Source organism: Ipomoea nil, unplaced genomic scaffold, assembly GCF_001879475.1.
Source record: "Ipomoea nil cultivar Tokyo-kokei standard unplaced genomic scaffold, Asagao_1.1 scaffold0418, whole genome shotgun sequence".
NCBI lineage: Eukaryota > Viridiplantae > Streptophyta > Magnoliopsida > Solanales > Convolvulaceae > Ipomoea > Ipomoea nil.
Genome location: NW_017616846.1, coordinates 2,099,270 through 2,123,490, shown reverse-complemented (window position 1 = coordinate 2,123,490; position 24,221 = coordinate 2,099,270). Strand labels below are relative to the sequence as shown.

The 24,221-nt window shown below is 35.5% G+C and overlaps 3 protein-coding genes across 8 annotated transcripts; 1 reads left to right on the top strand and 2 right to left on the bottom strand.

Annotated features, from left to right (window-relative positions):
• Positions 1 to 2,007: 2,007 nt before the first annotated feature.
• Positions 2,008 to 7,705, bottom strand: LOC109172669 (la-related protein 1C-like). Its single transcript, XM_019321876.1, has 6 exons — positions 6,668 to 7,705; positions 5,741 to 6,332; positions 5,500 to 5,647; positions 5,297 to 5,387; positions 3,309 to 3,380; positions 2,008 to 2,687 (listed from the first exon to the last, which is right to left on the bottom strand). The coding sequence occupies exons 1-6, from the start codon at positions 7,217 to 7,219 to the stop codon at positions 2,391 to 2,393; spliced, it is 1,752 nt and encodes a 583-aa protein (XP_019177421.1). The 5' UTR covers positions 7,220 to 7,705; the 3' UTR covers positions 2,008 to 2,390.
• A 4,077-nt stretch (positions 7,706 to 11,782) lies between these two features.
• Positions 11,783 to 20,821, top strand: LOC109172671 (probable protein phosphatase 2C 60). 6 transcript variants are annotated; one of them, XM_019321881.1, is made up of 5 exons: positions 11,783 to 12,140; positions 12,702 to 13,111; positions 13,277 to 13,647; positions 19,308 to 19,544; positions 20,308 to 20,821. In XM_019321881.1, the coding sequence occupies exons 2-5, from the start codon at positions 12,793 to 12,795 to the stop codon at positions 20,548 to 20,550; spliced, it is 1,170 nt and encodes a 389-aa protein (XP_019177426.1). In that variant the 5' UTR covers positions 11,783 to 12,140; positions 12,702 to 12,792; the 3' UTR covers positions 20,551 to 20,821. The 6 variants fall into 6 exon arrangements, with proteins under 6 accessions (XP_019177426.1, XP_019177427.1, XP_019177428.1 ...); XM_019321882.1 differs by having other exon boundaries at positions 11,783 to 12,155; XM_019321883.1 differs by having other exon boundaries at positions 11,783 to 12,226.
• Positions 20,822 to 21,617: 796 nt separating this feature from the next.
• Positions 21,618 to 23,856, bottom strand: LOC109172673 (NEP1-interacting protein-like 1). The gene is made up of 5 exons (XM_019321888.1): positions 23,318 to 23,856; positions 22,659 to 22,837; positions 22,354 to 22,437; positions 22,097 to 22,264; positions 21,618 to 22,014 (listed from the first exon to the last, which is right to left on the bottom strand). Exons 1-5 carry the CDS (start codon positions 23,574 to 23,576, stop codon positions 21,892 to 21,894), a joined length of 813 nt encoding a protein of 270 aa, XP_019177433.1. The 5' UTR covers positions 23,577 to 23,856; the 3' UTR covers positions 21,618 to 21,891.
• Between the last annotated feature and the right edge of the window lie 365 nt (positions 23,857 to 24,221).

Here is a 24,221-nt window from a genome sequence, read left to right as displayed (position 1 = left end):
AAAATAATTATAAAAAGTACATTTGTAATATATTTGTGTTCATTTTTATAAATGAACCAAACATAACATTAAAATATAATGTTTTAATTTTTAGCCAAATATAAAAAATATCATTTTCTAAGTGACTTTCAAGCAAACACTAAAAGAATGAAAATCATTGGTACTATTCACTATTTTGTTGTAGTAGTATATATAGTTATATACGCTAGAATGATGAAGAAATTTTTGAAGTGTAGTGAGTGACAATAAATTTTTTAGTTAAAAAATGCTGTTTATTTTTTCTTTCGAGTTTCTACGCAAAAGTTGTGTTCTTTTTCTTTATTTAAGTTGCTAGCTTTTATAAGTACGATGTGCGAAAGTGGGAGTCAAATATAAAAATTATGATTATATTAAAATAATTTTAAAATAAAATAAGAAAAATAAATGACAGAATCTATATTGTATTCTATCTATATGTATCTCTATGATTGTTTAGATAAAATATTATAAATGATTCATATAACTGTGATAAATTTGTTTACAATTATTTGTGTTGGTTAGTCATATATTTGATTTAATATAATCCTTTTTAAGTAGGTAAATTATTTTGGTAAGCAATATATTAATGGTAAATACAATTAGGTAATTGATTTAGTAATTAATATTAAACTAATGAAATACTTACTAGTGTAAGAGTAATTTAGTCGAAACAAAATATTAAAGTACAATATTTTTAATATAATGTACAACTTGACAAATATAAAAAATACAGACATAATTCATTGATATATCCCGCACTGAGTTTTATAAGTTAATTAAATAAATATGAGTTATCTACTTAAACAGATTACTTGGCCTAATCAACACTTAGTATTAAAATGTATGTTGTTTCCAAAACCCAACCGCATGTGATGAGGTGATGAAGCACAGTAATTGGTACATATAGTGAGAGAGAGAGAGAGAGAGAGAGAGAGAGAGAGAGAGAGATTCAAAGTGAATAATGACAAAGAAATGATGGTGTTAGAGATAGGTGAATCATGGTTGTTGAATGAGAATAGATAGGCAGGTAGTAGTTATCATAGTGTTCAACTTCTTGTGTAATTGGGATTTCTTTGTAGAAAGTAATGAAATTGCAATTGTAATTGTGATAATGATTTATAATTCCCTTAAGACTTTTTTTTTTTTTAATTTAAATTTATTACAATCTCTTAACGATACTATTGTTAGAGTAATGAAACAAAACATTACATTCATAATGATGTTTTGTCTTTGTCAAGTGAAAGAAAAATTGTGATGATATATATTGGTTAAGAGGGCAAACTTGGGATTGGAAGGAATATTATCAGTTTGCCCCCATGCTGACACCTCCACTCCCTCCACTGCTGACTGTTGCTGTCTACTCACTCACTTATCAGACAGTCTACATCTATATATGATTATGCTATTTTTGTCTTCATCAACACATTATTATCCTAATAAAATGTTCATAAAACTAAATACCAAGAAAATGTGTATATGCGAAATACTCCAATACCAAGTGGAAGGAAATATACAGGAACAACTCTACTCTATGCTTAGTAACTTGAAGGTTTCCTCTATGGCTTGGTTTAGGCTGTTAGACTTGTCTTCTTTATATGTTTGCCTACACACTACACTAATTCCTTTTCTTTAAATTATTATAAAGCAAAGCAGCAATTAATGAACCATGCAAAATCTATAATAGCATTAACAATAATGAGGCTGAAATTTTAACACAACACAAACCATGAAATTAAAAGGGAGTATACAATATGTGTATGCCTACTCCAAACACTTTTTGTTCCCAAGAGGGAGGAAGGCCATTCAAGAAGGCAGCAAACACAAAACATATTGGAGAAGGCATACATAACAGTTCAGAATATACTGCTCTATAAAAGACAGGACAGGACAGACGCACCAGGACCCAGCTAGCTGCAGCATTGTGGCATTTGAAGCCAACCACCGACTTCACTTCCACCTGATTAATAGTGCACTTAGCCACAAAATTTGTGGGGGCAAAAAATAACCACCAAGGAGCGGGCATGGAATGGCATGGGGTAAAGTGGAATCAAAACTCCCCATGCACAATAGTAATAATGGCACACAGCAAAAAAAACAAATAAAGAACGTTAAGACTTTATCCCCAAATAAAAACAAAATATACATCCCAACAAACTCAAGCAACCAGCTTTAAAGTCATTTAACTCTCTATCCTTTGTGTTCTCTTTTATTTTTAATAAATTGTTTCTCTTTTCAATCCGCTTTAGGTAGGTTTGCCTGTCTATTTCCAACGTGAGTTCGTTGTACAACTGTACGCCCCCAGGCCAAGCTGATTGTTCTTGTCAAGATTGGGCCTCCCTCCCCTCCCCCCTCCCTCTTCAGTCCACAAAGTCTTAGTTGCTTGAGTTTCCAGCAGCCGCTGACTGCCCTCCCTGACTTGTGATTGTCCCCATCATTTCATTGCCAGATTGCTGCTGCTGAGAGGTGCTAGTCGGCTCCCCAGACGATGTTCTACTAATATATGCTTCAGAATTGCCACCCATCTCATCCAATGTAACGCTCTGGAGGTGGGCCATAACCATATCAGAGCTTGAGTTTTGTACAGCCTGAGGACTTGATACTCTAGAATATCGCATAGATGGTGGCACGATCCATTTCATCCAGTCATTACGTCGCCTCAATTTCTCACCCTGCAAGAAAAATTAATTTATTAAATACTACTATAATCACGCTCCATGCAACAAACCGAAACTAGAGAGCACGTTACCAAAATGGTACATGTCCATATTCCCAACTAAAGGTTTTCATAAACAGCAATAATATCATTCATTTTTCTTTCAATTGTACTGTGTTCCAGTCAAACTTATTATGTGACAAAAGAATGCTTCACAACTTCAACTCTTTTTTAGCTTATTATTAAGGGGACTATCAAAGCTAAACCCAAGGCAAGAGCCATACCTAATGTTTACTAGATTGGTACATGCATACACATATTTCCAACTTAAGATTTCAGAATAACGGCAAACCAGATTTTCATTATTTTTTCTCAAATATAATATACTTTCATGTGAGTACTCTGCCAAATGTAATAAATAATGCTTCACAAGTAGAATAGCAAATTAGCAATCTCTGTCTCACATGAAAATAGAACAGGTTCATACCCATTGCAAGTTCAATAAATTATAGGCAATGTATCAAAATGGACTATTGAATGCAACTGAACATCATATCAATAATTTCTCTCAGAGGGTCAAAGAAAAGGTACAACCACCAGAGATCTAAATTAAGGTAAACCTATAAAACCAATATACCTGTACTTCCACAACACTTGAAGCTTGCAAGGCATCCAATATAATCTGTATACTGCTTGTAAGCTTAGAAACCTGTAAAAATGTCAAAAACAGCCTGGTATTTACATATCTCTTAAAAAAATCTGAAGCACAAATTATGACAAGTCTAAATATTTGCATCCAGAATGTGAGATTTAAAATATACACATCAAATGCACAAAGGAGAACAACCCAAACACACATATCAACCAACAAAATGAGTTATATTCTTAGACATTAACAGAAAAGGAACATTAGCAATCCCAAATAAGGTTTATACAAAAGCATCAGAGCACTCTATCAAATGGACATTGAAATAACATTAAGTGCAGACCTGTACCAGGTATACCTGCAGGCATTTCTGAGTTTAAACCTTTACAAGATAGAACAACAAATTCTTGAAGTTGATAAAAAGCAAGATACCATCCACCTTAAGGTGATCAGATGATTATAGCCATAAGTAGAAAGGATCCAAGCCCCAAAAAGTAACTATGAATGATCACTATAAAACACAGGATATCATTCACCTTAAGGTGATTAGATGACTATGGCCATAACTAGAAAGGATCATCCACCAAAAAGTAACTATGAATGATCACAATAATTAATACTCACAAAAAAAAAAAAAAAAAAAAAAAAAAAAAAAAAAAAACTGCAAATATGCACAATGATGGACGAATCATTATTTTATCTTGGTGGACAAAGAGTTCCCCAATATTAATCAAGACTTGGAGAATAACAGAGATACACAAATTAACCAGAATTTATGTCCAAAATGCTATTACTCAGGATAATAGAAAAAAGACATTAATCTAAATTCCAGTCCAGAAAAGATGTATATTTCCTAACAACAGAAAATGCAAGTACTAGCAGCTGCTGAATAACCTCACAACATTTGAGATCAAACAAATATGAAAAACAGAAACAAAGACGGACAATCTAAATTAACCCAGAAAAAGGGAAGTAACAAAAACACAAGTCTACAGCTAGACATAAGTGATTAGAAAACATAGTACTAAAAAGATTTAACCTTCAGGTACTAAAATCTACAGAAGTATCACGATGTTAAAGGTTGGTTCCCCACCCACCACCACCAAACACCCTGTTTTACATGTTCACCTTCTAACAAAAGCAAACACAGATTAAGCTAGAAATTTAAATACTCATTAAGCAAGATCAGCCATCAGTCCTACCAAGTCTACAAATTCAAACTAAATAGAAGTATCTGGCATATTTAGTTCCATTCATCCAATAATTCCTAAATTACTCTCTAACAGTCTAACAACAACCTAATTGATCTCAATATCCCCCCATGTTTCCTTCCAGAAAAATGTTACCAAAACATGGTAGAATCAACTCACAACTTCCTGAACTCCATTAAAATTCAAAGCCTAACTATTAAAATTTTTCCTCACAATACAAAAAAAAAAAATGCCGTCCTTTTTCTTGACTATTAAAGATGTTCTTCATGCTGCTTACCATGAGCAAAATAACAATCTCGGATAAGTACCACTAACCCATATCAACAAGTTACATACTGAATAATACTCCGTAGAAATTTACCAACCAAAAAAACCCACAATGAAAGAGCAGATAAGTTGAACCACAAATAGCAACCCCTTGATACGAATATTAGGATTTCAAATTTGAATCCTCATATTTAGAGAATACAGTGTATTTATATTTTTGTGGAAAGAAATGTGTGTTTTTGTAATATATAGGTATATTAGTATATATGATGCCAAGTGCCTAAGAGGTTCACAAAGTGCACGAGGTTCCCAGGAGACGAGCCTAGGTTATTAAAGCTTACCTTTGCTTTTCAACTAGAATGCAAACTAAGATATAGATCACTGGCAAAACTGTAAAGTTTTAAGTTAATGAAATGTGCCAGGAGATTTTATCCTGAATTGTATATACACAAAAGAGTTTTTTTTTTTTAACAAGAAAACAGTTCAATCCAACCAACTCACCTTTTTGAATCCTGCTACTAGTTTAACAGGGACCCAGCCCTGATCATCCATATTTTCACGCAAGAACATGTCCTTAATTAAATTGTCGCTACTGCAATGAATAGGGTAGGGGAAACAAGTGATTAGCATGTCAATAAAGCAAACATATTTTAAGTAACAAAAACTACCTTATCAAAGGAAGATACAGGTAGAGAAAAACCTACCTGAAATAATAATCTATCTGATTTACTATCTTGTTATGCAACTGGGGATCTGGTACATGAAAGAACACAGGAGACATAGGGGCAATCATTGGCATTCTAAATGATTCTGGAGGTGGTCCTGTTACATAAAACACTGAAGATGCAACCTCTGCATACTCTTTGAGTGTCAGTACAATGCCAGATAATTCTAATCAAGGATGTACATATTACATAAAGTAAACTCAAAAGTAACACATCTCACCTGGATAAATAATAGGGGGGTTGAAAGGTCGCATGGGCACAGTTGGAGGAATGAAAGGTGGAGGAGTAGGAGGACCCCGTATAAAGGGCCTAGAGGGAAATCTTTGTGGTGGTTGCATGTGTGGATCTCTTCCACTGAAATTCCTATTAGGAGTCCATTCCTGACCACCACGATCCTGATCACGTGCACCGCCATGTCCATGGTTATAAGAGCCATCCCCACGAGGACGTGGCCCACCATTACCCCTTCTGTTGGAACTTCGGTGGTGTTGGTGCTCATTGCCACCATGTGATTGAGATCCAAATCCTCCTCTCTGTCCACCATCCCGATGCACATTGTCTCTTGAAGATAATTCTGCACCAGAGTTACCAGATTTTTCAGAATTATGTGTTGTCATATCAGCCACCGAAACATGTGGCTGTTGTTGCTGAGAGAAGCTGCCATTAGCTGACGAGTTGTTGCTTGAATTTCCACCACCACGTTTAAAAGACCTCTGGCGGTTGGGAGCATGATTTGGAGTTGAACTAGGATTTGCATTATTAGTGTGAAGTTGCTTATGTGGAGAAGAAGATGATGAAGCAGTACCAGTGCCCTATAATAATATGCACAAAATCAAAAGAACAAGTGAACTTGAAATTGAGATAAGTACAATATTATACAAGATTTCTGTGTCATAGTGCGAGAGGGACAAAGTGCATAAATCAAAGAGTTTAGAGTTATCTACGTCAAAGAACAATGCAACCTATAGTGCTAAAGCATGTAGCAGAGAGACAGATATACATAAACCAAAAGTTAAATGTATGAAGAAAACAATGAAAAATGTGCAACCACTAGTGGCAGGAATGTCAACCACAATAAAACGTATTAAGATTGTAAAGGAGAATCTTGAGGATATAACCATTTAAGGTACATGCAAAGCAAATTAACCTGAGACACGGGGAGTGAGCCTTCAGAGATAGTTTTAGGCAAATCAGAGGAAGACGGCTTTGGAGAAGCCTTAGTAGACTCGGACAGAGCAGGCCAAGAAACGGCCCCCATAACCGCACCAACCTCTTTGGCACCGTTTGGTTTGTTCCAAACTGGTTTCTTTGCAGCATTATTCCCACTCCCATTCTCAGAGCTATCCCCCTGAGCTTCCGCAGCAGCATCCTCTGGCGCTGGCGATGATGAATTTCCAGCGGTAGGCGAGGCAGCTTGTGAATGCGACCAATCAGGAGAACTTCCCAATTGCTCCTGAGCGACACTAGCAGACGAAGGAGAATGTGGAGATTGAAGGATCGCTCCAGAGGCGGTCGCAACAGGGACTGAATCCGATTCACCGCCGCGGACAATCTGAGTCCACGGGGAAGAAACCCCACGCGCAGACGATGACCGCCGAGATTTGGGACTGTTTAGGCCTGGAGCGCCGATTTCGGCGGCGGCGGTACTCCGTGGGGAGTGATGATTCGGAGCAGCGGGGTTAGAAGAAGCTGTAGCCATCAAAACTAGGGTTTGCTTTTCCTTAAAGCTTCGAAAATTTTTTAAAGAAAAAAATAATAATAAACCGAGATAGGCCTCCAAATTAGGGTTTCAAAACCAGCTCTATACTGAATATCAACCGGACGATCGACTGCCCCCTAAATTCCAAAAAACCAAAGCCAAAACCTTAAATAATTATGTAAAAAAAAAAAAAAAAAAAAACCAAAATCGAATCGATCAAAAATTTCTCTACAGAAGAGAAGAGTGAGAGTCAGGAGTAAAATGGAGTGAAACTAGGGTTTTTCCAAAGATTGGATTTCGTCGGATCACCGGGAGGATCCGATCGGCGCTCTGCTCCGATAATGCTCAGAGAGGCTCGGCCTAGCTCTTGAACAACACTGCAACAGAAACCCCCACAACACAACAAAAGAGAGGCGAGTCTTCTCTCTCTCTCTCTCTCTTTCTCTCTTTCTCTCTCTCTCTCTCTCCCTCTGTATTTTCCCCTCTCTCTATACTCTATATTTGTATTTGTTTCTCTCTTTCCTTCTTTGCTTAGGACTAGGGAAAAAACCCGGTTTTCCACGCCGTGAAATTACGATGCTAGCCTTAAGTCGGAAGATGTGTGGCGCACGCATCGGTGAAAAAAGTTGTATTACCTCCGCAGTTTCCTTGGTCCACGCTGGCATTTCTTTTGTCACAGGTGAATTTTTACTGGGCGGTGACAGTTTTTACTACTGTCACGGTGCGTCTACCATCGTTTCCTTTTACCGCGTGGATGGAGCTCGTTACCGAGACAGAATCTGCCGGTCAATAAAATAAAAAAAATACTAAAAAACAAAAAAAGGTACCGAATACAAAAATCTTATTAGGGGATTCTTTCACACAATTTCTTAAGAAATTTCTTTTCTTTTCATCCTTCACTATTGTAATTTGTAAGTGTATTAACTTTATCCTTAATTATTTATAACTTTAAATTAAGTGCATGATTATGTAATTTATATCATATTTGGTACTTGATTTTAATATTTTTAAATTAAGTGTATGACTATGTAATTTGTATCACATTTATTTTTACTGTCTAATTTTCTGACCAATTTTTTGACCAACTATTTTTAAAATTTTGACAAGAAAAAAATAATTTTTTCAACAATAGTTGGTTGAAAATGCTCTTTTAATTAGAACATATTATTTTTTTCGTTGAAACTTTAGCAATAGTTGGTTGGAAAATTGGACGGCAGGACCAAATATGATACAAATTATATAGTCATGCACCTAATTTGATAAATATTAATAGTCAATGATCAAATTTGATACATGTACCATAGTCAAAAGATCAAAACGAACCTAAGTCTATTTATTTGGTAATAAATATAATTTGAATATATATATATATATATATATATATATATATATATATATATATATACTAGTCTTTTATATGCACGATGCGCAAAAACATATGTCCAATATTTATATTTTTAAAAATAGCTAACAAATTTTTACTAATTAAAATCTAAGTGAAATAAAAGTTATTTATTATATTAATATAATATATAATGAATATATAATATTTTAAAAATATTGTTATAATTAAAGAACATAAGAAAAGATATGATAGATGCATGCATGGTAAAAGAAATTAAAAAGATAACGGAAATTATAACGGGATAAGGGTATTTTTGTCCAAAAAATTGTATAGTACAACTCTAAAACCAAAAAAAAAAAAAAAAATTACAATATAAAACTTAACATTCATTTTGGTCAATTAATTAGAATTGCGCATTGGCGACATTGATGAAACGATACACATAATTTACAATATATATTCAACACATATGATAAATGTATGCATATTATCATTGTATTTTTTGGAAATGATGATTTCGTTCTGTGTTTTGAAGGTGCATTGCGCAAAGTCACTAAAATTGCAGTGAAACACACAATGAGATTAGATAAAATCAAAAATTTATTTCTGGCGGATGTGACAACAAGAGGAAGCATGGGTCACACCAATTAATAGGTTTTGTGTTACAAAACCTATGCTTAGGGTACTATCCAGACATCCAGTGATGGTGATTCCCTCTAAAACTGTTATTGCACCAGTTAATCCAACATTTATGCAACATGTCATAGTTATGCATTCTTGAAATATTTACTTTTATGGAAATTTTGATAATTTTGCATTGGTATTCGTCAGGATACCGAATGATACTGTGATAACTTTTGAAACACTAATTTTAAAATGCACATTGAGCATTGGACTATTCGTGCAATGTGCGTGCGGTAACTAGTCTAGTAAAATAAAAGAAAATAGTAATGGATGCAATTATAGTGGCGGTAGATACGATTATATGAATATAGATAAGCACGTGTATGTGGGTAGATGGTATTAGAGGTAGATAGATAAATAAGAAAACGTTCATAATTTATGATTATAGATAAGCAGTGGAGACCCCTTTGGAGTTTATTAAATGTCAAGTGAGTGTAATGCTATTTATGGATGTTAACAAGGTGAATTTTGGGGCGGTTTTTATTATGGATAATCAATGCATGAATGATGCTACTAATAATGGTTGTTTGGAATGCGTGACAAGACTAAAATTAGCATAAGCGACGGTATTAAAAGTGATTTTTGCCTTATTTCGATCCGTAGTGAGGTAAATTTATATTATGCGGGGCTTGTTAATTAAGGTTATTGAGGATTTTTTTTTTGAATGCTATTGACTCTATTACAACGCTTTCACTGAGGTTCGAACTTACAATCTTCTAAATGACTTCCCATTTTGGGAGAGTTACTTCAACAAGGTAACTAGTTGAGGAAGATAAAGGTAACTAGTCGATGAAGGAGGGAACGTAGTTGATTGTGTCAATGACATGAGTAGTCACATTTTATTGACCCCTTGTATCAATTTCATTTGTAAGTGGAATATGACAACTCATTTTATGTTCTCGGTAGAGTTGGTTGTTGAGAATGTCGTCATCTCTATGAGTATCTGTAGTCTATAGATGTATGGAAACAGATTAAAGAAACTATATCATTTGTGACTCTTCTAATACACGTGATCTGCTAGATCAGAGTTCACAACACGTGATCTGCTAGATCAGAGTTCACAACACGTGATCTGCTAGAGTTCACAAGTCATGATTTTCTCAATACGCCAGTTTGTAATTTGAGTATGTGTAGTCTCTAGGTGTACGGAAACATATTAAAGAAACTATATCATTAAGTGTGACTCTTATAGTACACGTGATCTGCTAGAGTTCACAAGTCATGATTTTCTCGATACGCCAGATTGTTATATGAGTATGTGTATTCTCTAGGTGTATAGAAACATATTAAAGAAACTATATCATTAAGTGTGACTCTTCTAGTTCACGTGATCTGCTAGAGTTCACAAGTCATGATTTTCTCGATAGGACAGTTCGAAAATCCATTCCTCTAAGGAGTTAGATGGCTTATATAGTGCTACACGCAATGATCCATGTTGGAAATCCCGCCAACGGGGGATATTTGGCGCATAGCTATGGGGTAATCAGACCGAGCACGGCATGTGTCAACATTTAATGGAATAAAAATGCGATGATTGAAAAGACACTTCACATATATTCTATATGTTCAAGTAGGCTCGACATCCTGACCTTTGAGGTCGGGACGTGCACTATGTATTCCCATTATCATACTACATAAGAAAGGATTGTAAATTGCATGCTATAATAAGGGATGCTATAATAGCACTTAATGTATTGTACGAGTGAGGTCCTTGTTTTTTTCAATCATCTAGTTGATTATCAATTCTATTCAACAATGGAGTAGACTAATTAGTTTTCATCATTTTTGTGTATTGAAAGTACCCAATATATTTTGATTATTTTTCCTAACTCATTCGTTTGTTAAATTACAACCATATAAGAGAGTATAACTTACTGTTTTGGTTTGACATTATTAGAGAAAAAAAAATTGAGACTTATTTAGGCTCACTCGTTGTCCATAGACTTTGCTAAGTGTATCAAATCACTCCTTGATAATACATACATGATCTCCGCGAAGCCTTAGAAACAAAATCATATCATTGGGAGAAGAAGGAAGAAGAAAAATAATCATATTATCTAAAATAAAGGAGAGAAAGGACTATACCTAGATAGTTTGATGCCTTTCCATATTTATGAAATAATTCTTTACCATGCCTTTAATAAAAAAAAATTGGGCATACCCAAACTAACTAGAAATAAACTAAAAATAATTTCATAAACAAATCTAAATTATTATTTAGTTTGGATTTTGCATTTCAAAAGTATCATCCAAAATAAAATTTAAGTATCACTCAAACCAAAAGATGATCCCACTAATTACTTATCAAGTCTACCTCCATCAATTCTCAATATTTTTTTCACCAACTAAATAATTAAATATTAAATTATTTTTTACTTTATTTTTTTTATGAATTTTAAATTTTATTTCTCATAAATTATTTGGTGTGTGGATGGAAATTGACAAGAAAACAAAATTTTGAGGACAAAAATAGTAATTAACTCTATACTAATATACGGAGTATTTATTTATTGAGTACACCAATTTTAGTGAGTTCTTGGACGATTAGGCTTTTGCCAGTTATTCCACGAAGATACACAAAAAAGGGAAGAAAAAAGGAATAGAAGAGAGTTGTTCATCAGTTTGTTCAATTCGTGAAGCTTTCTTCCTTTCTCCCCCTTCTCTTATTTTGAGCAAAAATCAGAATTAGAGAAAGTAAGACCTGAAAAGGAAGTTAAATTTAACGTATTTTCTTCAGTGTGTATGAAGGAAGGGGCGATTTGATGGCTTCTTCATAGATCTAACGCTTTGAGATTGCTAATTTTTGATTCGGATCTCAGTCGTTTTCAGTTGTCAGGGTTCAGTCAGCGACCAGCAAACAGCATAAAAGCACCCCACAAACTCCACTCTGAGGTTTTCTTTCTTAAAGTACAAAATGTTCAGAGCTGTATTATGACTGCTCCGTAATTATTATTTATTATCATCTTTACGATTTCAAGGTTTGTGTGCTATTTTAATTTTTGTTGGTGTTTTGGCATATGACGTAGCTCAAATGTTCGCAGCGCCATGATTTAGCGTTTTATCGAGTTTTACAGGGTTTGTGGCCGTCTGTCCTTACAATTGTTTGGTTTTTGGCGTGGATAGACAGTAATAGGTAGTTTGACCCTATACGTTTTTGCCACAATTGTTTGTTTTCATAGCTGAGGCCTTCAAAGTTTAAATATTGAAGATTTTATCTACGTGGGTCTTGGTTATTCTTATTTTTTGGGCTGAAATTTACATGGATTTTTTATTTAGGCCTTCTTTTTTTTTTTGTTCTGATAGACTACTAGTTATGCTATTTCTATTTGTCATATGATTAAGTAGGCTATAACATTTACTCAATTTTATGGTTTTTAGTTGTTGTTGTTGGGATTTCAGTTATGTTGCAATTTAATCTATTGATACAGTTGTGTTGTTTATTTCCGGGATAAGAGAGATTGGTTGTGAGGGGCTTTTAGTTGGAGCGCTCTTGCATCCATTTTGGATGTTGTAGATTTGTCAGTAAGCCGGGATGAAATGAGGCATGTTATCAAGGTTGATAAATTTCCTGAAGACCTGTTGGCGCTCATCATCCAACAGCCACGTCCGTAAGGGTTTCGATGCTACTTGCCGGCAGGATGGACTTCTTTGGTATAAGGACATTGGGCAGCACTTGCTTGGTGATTTCTCAATGGCTGTTGTCCAGGCAAACAATTTGCTTGAGGATCAAAGCCAGATTGAGTCTGGATCTTTGAGCTTACTTGATTCTGGTCCTTATGGGACTTTTGTTGGAGTATATGATGGTCATGGTGGGCCGGAGACATCACGGTTTATCAATGATCACCTCTTTCAGCATCTCAAGAGTAATCACACTATATCTAAAATGAGAAAACTTCTTTTACGTTAATTGTTCAATTAGAGTTTTTAGTTACCTTTGCATTGATTGTTCTTTCAATAGATTTCTCTTTAGTTTTCTTGCTATTTAACCATTATATATTCAATGTTGATTATCTTCGATTTATATGTAGCAGGGTTCACAACAGAGCAAAACTCTATGACTGTGGATGTGATAAGGAAAGCATTTCAGGCAACAGAAGAAGGATTCTTGTCTCTGGTTGCTAAACAATGGCCAATAAACCCACAAATTGCTGCCGTTGGGTCTTGCTGCCTTGTTGGCATAATCTGCTACAGAACTCTTTATATTGCCAACCTTGGTGATTCCCGTGCAGTTTTGGGGAGGCTGGTCAAGGCAACTGGAGAGGTTCTTGGCATCCAGCTTTCAACTGAGCATAATGCCAGCATAGAATCCATCAGACAGGAGCTGCAAGCTATGCATCCTAATGACCCACAGATTGTTTTTCTGAAGCGTAATGTATGGCGGGTAAAGGGCTTGATACAGGTAACTCTATAGCTAATTGGGTTTCCTTGTTTTCAAGTTCAGGTTGATTTTCATCAATTTTCTTCCAGATGGCAAAATTGCATTGTTGTGACTTGGTAAATGAACTATTTTTAGTTAAGGTCGCCTCCTGCACATTTGATGTGCATAACTGGTCCTATAACATGCTCTTTCTAATTAATATGTGTATAGGTTTGATTTCAAATTGATATTTGTATAGGTTTGATTTCTAGATTTTTTTGACCCTGCTGCTTTTTTTATGCTGGTCTTTCACTAATTTAGGTTTCTTTCAAGTGAAAAAATAAGGCCTGTTTACTACAGAGAAGTTGAATTTTCATTTTTTATTTCCAGTTTTCCAAAAATTTTCAACTTTTCATTTTTTCATTGGAAAATTAGGAAATGTGTCCAAAGTGAACTATTTTCCAACTTATAAAATATCAAATTATTTGAATTTTATTGTTTCTCTTTTATATAAAAATGTAAAAATGAATGATAAGTGACAATGCATTGAGTGGTGATGGGGGGTAGGTAGTAGATGAGAGTGGGGGTAGGTAGATGGGGTGAGGTTAGTAAGGTTACACAAATAGTGTTATAGCGGTCGAGTAAAATTAGTGATGATGAATGGAGATAATGAAGCGGTGGGTAGGTATGTAGGTAGTAGTATGCATGGTATAGGTAGTCACATAGATAGATGAGTGGTATGAGTATTTAGAGGCACGCAATGGTGGGTAGAAGGGAATGATGATTGTATTGATGTGGTTGTGGTGATCGAAATGTAGGTAGGTGGTGGGGTAGGTTATAGGTATGTTGATACGCATCCAAAAGGATGGATGGTTTACTCACGCAGAAAAAGGAAGGATGCAAATCAGGCAAATCAGGATATACATGGGAAGGCTTAACTCAAGGGTTTTGACAAATAAAGAGAGGCATAATCATCTCAACAATCATCTCAGCAATCATCTCCTTTCTATAATTATTTATTTCCTAGTACTATAAATCAGAATCTCTAGAAGAGAGTAGATCATCCAATAATCTTCCTTAGTCTTTAAGCTTTTAGTAGCTAGGCAAGAGCCTAAAACTCTTGTGGGGCAAGAGCCTAAAACTCTTGTTGGGGGAAGTTTTGTGACTTCCTATTTCTTTTCTTTAGTTTCTAGTCTATCAAAAATACCTCCTGGTTCTTTTCTCTAACAAATTGATCCGACCTGCCGTTGGATGGCGAACACACGAGATTCCCGCATAGAGACGTTAGAGAAGAACCAAGATGCAATCCGTACTGAATTGACCACATTGAACGATCGATTTGCAGCTTTGGAAGCTTCTGTGGCTAGGATGTCCAACCTCCTCGCTCTCTCCCTCCAAAGCAAAGGGCAGGGCGATGCTAGTGCGTCATCGGTAGCAGTCCCAACAATTGATTCCAACCCCTCGTCAGAACGATTGGCTCCTCTCGACAACACCACACTTCCCACGGGAAGATTGGAACTTCCTACATTTGATGGTGGCGACCCGATCGGATGGTTGCCCGGAGTGGAGCAATATTTCGCCATACATCACACCCGGGAAGATCTGAAGGTTCCGACAGCCTTTATCAGTATGCAAGGACTGGCTCTAGATTGGCTCCGGTGGATGAAGCGAACGCAACAATTCGTAACTGAATGCCTACTGTGTCAAAAGAATAAGTATGACAACATGGCACCCGAGGTTTACTCCAACCTCTGGACAGAATTTTTTGACAAATGGGGCACCAAGTTGCGTTTGAGCACTGCATACCACCCTCAAACGGACAGCCAGTCAGAAGTCCTCAATCGATGCCTGGAGCAGTATTTGCGGTGTATGACTTCTGAACAACCAAAGCAATGGGGACGCTTCCTCAATTGGGCTGAATACTGTAGCGTATCTGACTTCAACGGTCAGTTTCCTCACTCCAACCTTGGGGACAAGGTTGTTTCTTTGGAGGGTGGCAATGATACGTATCCAAAAGGATGGATGGTTTACTCACGCAGAAAAAGGAAGGATGCAAATCAGGCAAATCAGGATATACATGGGAAGGCTTAACTCAAGGGTTTTGACAAATAAAGAGAGGCATAATCATCTCAACAATCATCTCAGCAATCATCTCCTTTCTATAATTATTTATTTCCTAGTACTATAAATCAGAATCTCTAGAAGAGAGTAGATCATCCAATAATCTTCCTTAGTCTTTAAGCTTTTAGTAGCTAGGCAAGAGCCTAAAACTCTTGTGGGGCAAGAGCCTAAAACTCTTGTTGGGGGAAGTTTTGTGACTTCCTATTTCTTTTCTTTAGTTTCTAGTCTATCAAAAATACCTCCTGGTTCTTTTCTCTAACATATGTAGTTGAAGATAGAGGTAGAAAGGTGATGTAAATAAGTAAATGGTAATGGTGATAAAAAGTGAAGTTATGTATGCTGTTGTATTTGGTGAATTTGGAAAATAGTAAAAGTGTTTTCCAAAATCATTTGTTAAGTTGAATAAATGGAAAATTCTCAAATTCTCCATTTTTTCTTTTTCTATTTTGGAAACAGTTAATTTTGAATAGAAAATTTTATTCCATTTTTCCAGAAAATTGGAAATTGGAAATTTCTCTAGACACTAAATAGGTCCTAAAAGTTCACATGGTCTTGGTTTCATTCTCCCGGGATTTACTGAAGCAAGAGTTTGATAGATATGTGACTTGTAGAACCTTTGAGCTTGACTAGTTTCTTCTTCTTATTAGGTTGGACTGTTGGATTAAATTTCATACAGCTCAATCCAGCTAAAGCTTAATCTGAGTCTAGTTGAGGCTGGCTGCACTCCTGCATAGATTCAGTATTTCCAACAGGCATTGTTTTATGTATACAATCCACATCATGTAATTTGACACAGTTTTACACTAGCTGTTAACAAACTGCCCCACTGCAACTCCTCTTTGTTCAAATTTGGGACCAGTTAGGAAACTTTAGGTAGAGCTAAAGATTCATAGAATTTCAATAATTTTTTCTAAATCTCAATTTAATGTTGTCTGGTACATCCCACCTAGTAGTAATATTCAGAGTGCTTCTTTAACAGTTTAACAGACCATAACAATGCTGTTGTTGTTGTTATTATACTCCGGTTATATTTATTTCTACACTAGATATAGGAAATATGTCTGCGTTATCAAAGGGCATCAGCTTGTAGGCAATTTAATGGCAATTTCCATAAAATCATTCAAGCTATTTTCTTTTATTTCAGGTAAATTCAAGAAATCAAATGCCATCACTTTAAAAGCTCACATAGTGCATAACAACAGAGAAATAATTCAAATCAAATGGCTATAGATGGTAAATGATCCTATTTAACAAATTTATAATAAAAAGATCATTACGTCCTCCTACCTAAGGAAAATTCATCATTGAAACTTGTCAAATTTTTAGATAATCAAATGGAAAGTATTAGGTTGATGGATTGAGCCCTCATTTTAACATTTGATCCAGTGAAGAAATGAGGAAAGAACATTACTGTAGTTTTTACAAGTTTAATTTCTGCGTGGTGGTTTTTTACTTAATTAAGGGAATAGATGTTTCTTATTGGAAGTATTGAATGATATTATCAAAATTTGGCCACAGAGAAGTGGTTCATGGTGATAGCTTTATGCAAATTATTGGTACTAGGTGTACCATGATGTTATGTCCCTTTGTTATTGGTTGATTTATGCTCATAAGGAGATGTGTTAGCATATCATATGTAAGTAATACTATAGCGTCATATTCTTAAGTGATACATATAATGTGCGTAAATAATATATATTATGCACATAGGTAATAAATAGAGTGTGTATACATAGATAATGTGCAAACCTTATTAACATAGTATGTAAACACAATTATCATTATTTGCAAACCCAATTAGCTTAGCTTGCATAGCATAACTTGCATGTTCTTTTACTGGTCCTTGCTAGTTACACATGGTTAGCATGCTAACACGATTACTACAAGGTGCAAATGCAATTAGCACATCATGCATAGCATAACTGGCAGGTTTTTATACTTTTTGTGCAGCATACGTATCTGATTAACATAATGTGCTAACCAGATTAGCATACGGTGCAAACCCAATTAACACAACATGCATAACTATGAGTTATGCCAATTTCTGTCTTTTTTATTTTTAAATTTTATATTGATGTTAAATATAAATTTACATGCTAACAAAGTGCTTTCATTGTGCCTAATAGTCACTCTGGTTTTAAAACATCAAAGTATAATGTAACTTGAATGCACTCGTTAGATTGTGTTAGAACATTTAGAATATTCCTAGTTTGTAGAAAGGTTGCCCAAAATTTGAGTTTAGGAATCACAGATTCACAGTAGTATTTGATTTATTTCTAGTTTCCTCATAGTTTACTATTGCGAGTTTCTCTATCATTTGTTCTCTAGTTTAGTATATGCACACATCACTGTTGTAACCTATACACAATGCTTAGTTATAGGCTTATAGCCTTAATCTACAACATTTCTCACTTGTTCTTGTGTTAGTCTTATATAGGTTTTGCCTTATGAGTGGGTGATGGCTCTATGAAACCCACCTAACCACCGGACTTGCGATTTCCAACATGATATTCTCATATTCAAGACAAATTAGTTAGAGTCCTTTTACTTTTATTTATTTATTTATTTTTTTACCGAACCCTAACTACCTGATTTTTTTATCAAGGAAAGAAAAGGTTGTCTCTTCCCAACATCAAAAGAAGGTTTCTTCCTTCTTACAGGTTCTTGGGAAGTATAGAGTGAGGGGAAGTCTGGTGCATTGAAGCTCCTTTGCTTCTATCACACTAAATTTTTTTCTGTTGTGTTACATCTTGTTTTCCAAAGATGGTTGCTTAATTATGGAGTACTAGAGGTTCTTGAATTCCCAGTTTCCCTATCACTTGTGCCCTAGTCTAGTTAAATCATTAGATTTGTTGTCTTTATTATTTTTGAGATTCAACATTTCTCTCTTGTTCTTGTTCTAGTCTTCCATAGCTTTCGCCTTTATGGTGGGTGCTCGCCTTTTGTCTCTCACTGGACCATTACTTGCACGTTTCTATCATATTGAATTCAAGAAATTTTGATGACTAATGTTTTCTTTTTAGTCAATCTATCTTTCTCAGTCCAACACTTTTGATTTCACACACACACACACACACACACACACACATATGAAACTGTATGTGGGAAGCTTGCTGCAGATTGCATCTATAAGAAAGTTGATCCTGTTGCAAGGTTCTAAACATTGTGTGTGTGTTTGTGTAAGGTATCATGTCATGGTAGAAATGTTCAATTAACTCTCTTGCTAATTGTTGAAAGCTTGGAATTAATCATATACTTCCTCTTTCTATATCCTTCTGATTTCTGGGACTCGAGGAAGGGGTGCACTATAATTATTTTTCTCAATTATATATATATATATATGTGTGTGTGTGTGTGTGTGTGTGTGTGGACTTAGCTTTCTGCCTTTCTGTTTCCTTGATAAATGCTTTGCTAATTATTGCTGTATCCTAATTCATGGTAACCTGAGTTTATTTTGATTAAGATTTGGGTAATTGATTTTTAATGTTTGACCTTCAACATAGACATCCATAGATGCTTAAATTTGGTGATATGAATCTGTTTTGAGTAATTTCTCAGTTATAAAAAAAATCATCTTGCAGATTTCCAGATCCATTGGTGATGTGTATCTTAAAAAGGCTGAATACAACAGAGAGCCTTTGTATGCTAAATTTCGTTTGAAGGAACCCTTTAACAGCCCCATATTGAGCTCAGAGCCATCAATTTTAGTGCATGAAATTGAGCAGCACGATCAGTTTCTCATATTTGCTTCTGATGGTCTTTGGGAACACCTTAGCAATCAAGAGGCAGTTGATATAGTACAAAGTGGCCCTCAAAATGTAAGATCCTTGAGACTTATCAAAAAATCTGAGTTTCTTCTTTGTGAATTGATATAGTTTCTGGATTCCATAAAAAGCTATAAATTATGAGTTGTTGCACCAAGTTTCACGTCATAGTTAGATTTAATGTTGCTGCTGCTGCTATATTGGATAGATGCTAGCCAGTATTGCCCAGTAAGTTTCAATTGTCAGTGCACGGATTATAACTTTTCAATATATTATAAACTGAATAGTGATATCGGTCAAATCATCGAAATTTCATTCTTGCATCATGCTATTATGCACCACTGGAGTAAAGATTTTAAGCTCTACTATCAAGTACCAATGAAGCATGATTTTAAGGACAAGAATGTGGGAAATCAGGGCGATGCTCACAAATAGTGATATCTGAACCTATAAGCCATTTCATTTCATACGTAGATAGCAATAGCAGTTTATAAGAATTGTGTTTTACTATTGAAAACTGAGACATATGAGCAACACTCAAATCCCTTGTTTTGTTGAAAGGAGATGAAAAAAATGGTTTTGTGTAGGGTGAGATGGCCTGATATTTTCCTCTAGCTCAAGAGGGAGGGAGTGAAAAATGCCTTTTTGGTTATTGTGGAATCAGTGCTCTGATTATGGCCAATGATGTTTAGGTGCCCTTTGATTCAATCTGTATAAGTTGTAAAAAAATTGTGAATTTTGGTCACACATAAGCATATAATTAAGATGCAGGATAGATGTCACTGCTAATGATGTTTACCTGATCTCCTTGATGCAGGGAAGTGCTCGAAGGCTTGTGAAAGCTGCACTGCAAGATGCAGCTAAGAAAAGAGAGATGAGGTACTCTGATCTGAAGAAGATTGAGCGAGGCGTGAGAAGGCATTTTCATGATGACATGACAATCATTGTCGTATTTCTAGATTCAAATCTTGTAAGTAGAGCCACTGCGTTAAAAGGACCCACTTTATCTTTGAGAGGAGGTGGCGTCCATCTACCTGCAAAAACTTTGGCTCCTGTGTGATGCACCTATGGAATGAACGCGGTACCTCTTAAACCCTCTATCTTTCATGTGCCCATGCTTATGGTAAATTAAACAAAAATCTTTAGAGGGTGCACCACTAAATTTAATTCTTCAATGTAAAATGCAAATGTTGGACTTGGAATAAGCTTTTTGTTTAGATTCTCATAAGGGAGTTGAATGAAAAAGACTCAATGTAGAGATTCTCTCTGCTAAATTCAACACGGTGTACAAAATTTTGCTGTTCAAATTTCGAAATCTGGAATATGATCATTTACAAGATTTGGGACATGAATCCCCAGATTGTGGCTTAGTATTTTTTGCTTTATGAAATGCTTATAAGGGATCAGAAAACCAGATGGCAGTTGTGATTGTTGGAGAGTTTTGGTTGCAGCCAAACCAATTGGTATATCATGCACCACCCCTGATACTAATGTTCATCCCAATTGTGCTTCATATTCATTGAAAGTGCATGAATTGTTTGGTTGAAACTTCATCTCTCCAAATTTGCCACTCTAAGCAATGGTTTGAAATGTTGCCCTTAATCACAAACAAAAAATAAAACCTCTATTACAGTAACATTACTAAACTTCCCCAACTCACTTTGTATTTGCCAAAAAGCAAAATAATTACACTTTTTCTTTTTCAGTTATTTATTACAGAGTACCTTTTATGAAATTCGGTCTCTTCTCTTTCTTTCTGTTTGAACACATTTAGTTCCTCAATTACTTAGTGGTGTTAATTTAATTCCTTATTATATATAATAACAAAATTCGAGAGTATTATGTTGAAAATGACAACTTTAAAATCCCCATGTTTTCATACAACCAAAATTAGACAAATCATTGAAACCATATGGTGAAATGGTGGGCAGATCAAAATCAACAGAGAATATATCAAAGTTACTGTTCTGATATCCAGATATCCAAAAACAGGTGAATTCCCAGACAAAATGACAAGAATATGCAAAGCAAATTAGGTTCCATAAACATTAAAGAGAGACAAAAGGAATGAAAGAGTGTAAATGGTTCAAATACCTATTTTTTAAAAAATTAGATGAAAAACGCGAATGCAACACAAAACATAACATAACGCTAATGTATTAAACACTATGGAAGAGCAAAATTTTTTACATGATATTGGTGGTCAAGAACAACAACAACAACAACAACAACAACAGAACCGAAACAAGCACAAACTCGAGACTAATTACACAGTGGCTTCCTGGAAAATCGGTACTGAGTATTAGTGAAGGTCATAGCGAACTAATTGAAAACCTTGCAGACAAGTATGAAGATTATATCAAATCTTTCTATAATTTACAGAGATTGGGGGCACTACACCCTACAGATCCCTTCTGCACATCGGACAAGAACCGTGCCTCACCAGCCACGTGTCAATGCACGGTAGATGAAACATGTGATGGCACTGCGGCAAACTTCTCACAGTCTCGCCCAGCTGAAAGTCCTGATTTTTAAACAAAGATTCTGTGAAGGAATGAAGAATAGGCGAGCAGTAAAACGAGGAGAACAAATGTGGAAGTTTTTACCTGTAGGCACACGGAACAAGAGACTCTCTCCCCCGAAGCATCCACATTGTTGTCACTAGTGATTATAATCTTTGGAATCCTTTCAACTGAATCTCCGGGCAAACCCTTTGCACCGCCTAGGTCGAAAATGTTAGATGCCTCGTAGTATGCAGTTTCAACAGCTCCCATCTGATAGATAACAGAAACCGTTAGAATGGAAGTGGCGTTCCAAGGTTTCGCTCAAACATTTTAGGCACTCGGTAAAGTTATGGCGATACCTGACTTTGTACTGCACTCAACATTGCTGGACCAATACGCTCACGAACAAGTCTACCACTTAAAAGGCTAGCAATCACATCAATCTGTATAGTTCCCACATCGCTCACCAGTTAAGCATAGAACCAAGAAATTACTTTCAAAATAAAACTCGACAAATGAATATCAACTTTGCAAAAATTGAAGCATGTGCTCCATTGGATTGCACATTAATGGTGGGTTCCAAGCAACACGTGGACCGTAGTCGCTTATCCGGTGACGAAATTGAAGCATGTGCTTCATCAAGTATGAAGCCATGTTTGCTTACCAAATATAGGAGACACCCAATTCCAGATTCATCTGACTGCCACAACACCAAAGATGACTCGAAGACCTCAAGCGAGAAAACGGCACCAGAGATAGCACCAACTGCAGCACCTCTTATAAACCCGCTCTCCGTCTCTTGCCCTATCAAAGCTCCAGTCAATGCCCCTAATAAGGTTCCCACTGCAAGGACAAAGTCAAAACTCATTTTTTCAGCATCTAAAAGGAGGGGAGAAAAACTCCCTTTTCATACATGAAAATGTAGCCCCTATCGTTTCAAAAGCCAATTTCCTTTTTTTTTTTTTTTTTTTTTTTGGCCCACAATATGATCATGTTCTTTTCACAAAAATTAATGGTAAAATGAACAAACTTTGTGTTTACAACACCAAAGATCCTTCCTTTTTGCTTTCTTTTTGACAAATCACTACTAAGATTCTTCATTTTTTGCTTAATTTCTTAAACTTTAAAGGTGTTTGACCCTAGAACAGTATGCCCTGATTCTCAAAATAAGAATTCATGATGAGAGAAAGAAAAAATCAAAATCAAACACCCAGATCACATTTATGCTACCCCATGGTTAATTATACATACAAATCAAGAAATTGCAGCTATTAAATCCAGAAAAAGTAAACACTTTAGCTACAATGTAAAAGAAAAACATACCAAAGGCAAAGAAGAAAGTAAAGACGGCAGAAAAGACAGTGCTGACAGCAAAGGTGAAGAACTCCTTAGCCTTTTCAGCCAAATTCTCAAAGGAAAATGATGAAAAGGCTGAAGATGAAGGGAGAGCATGAGAAGGGTAAGTGTAAAACTCCATTGATTCTCTCCCCCTCTCTTCTCTTTCCCTGCAATTCAAGAACTGGCCTCTGGATACAAGCACAAGATAATTCAAGGCTCCAAGAACACAGCTTTGAACACACATCCTAAATATCCTAAATTATATATATTGGTTCAAGTATGTGTGAGATAAAAACATATAAAATACATAGATTTGTGTGGGCAGTTGTATATATAAAGGGCAGAGGTTATGAGGGAGGGAGGGGTGTGTGGTGTTAATTGGTATGCATTTGGTGCAAAGAGAAAAGGTAAAAAGAGAAACAACTTAAACCAACCAGCAATTACAGCTTAGGAAAATGTTTTGTTTTGTTTAAGGCAAAGCAAACTTTTCAAGAAAATGAAAGAAAGAAAGAAAGTGAAGGTGAGGAGGTTTCTTGGGAGTTGGGATGGGCAGATCAAATTGGGCAATGGGCGCTTGGGGGGCTTAAATGGACCACAATGAGATCACATGCCAACGACCTTAACCACACTCCATCACTCCTTTCCTTTTTCTTTCAATCTTTATTTACTTTTTATTATTTTTTGGATTACTCAGATTTCTTAATTTTGTCATTTTTGTGGGACTATATCACTTATAAAAAGATAAACTGAGTCAATTTAATTTCAATATTCGTGGTAGGAACTGAATTGAGTCAATTTAATTTTGACATTCAATACAAAACTGTATACTTATAAGATAATAAAAAAAACCCAACCCTAACCTCCAATGTTTGTGGGAAGAATTGAAACC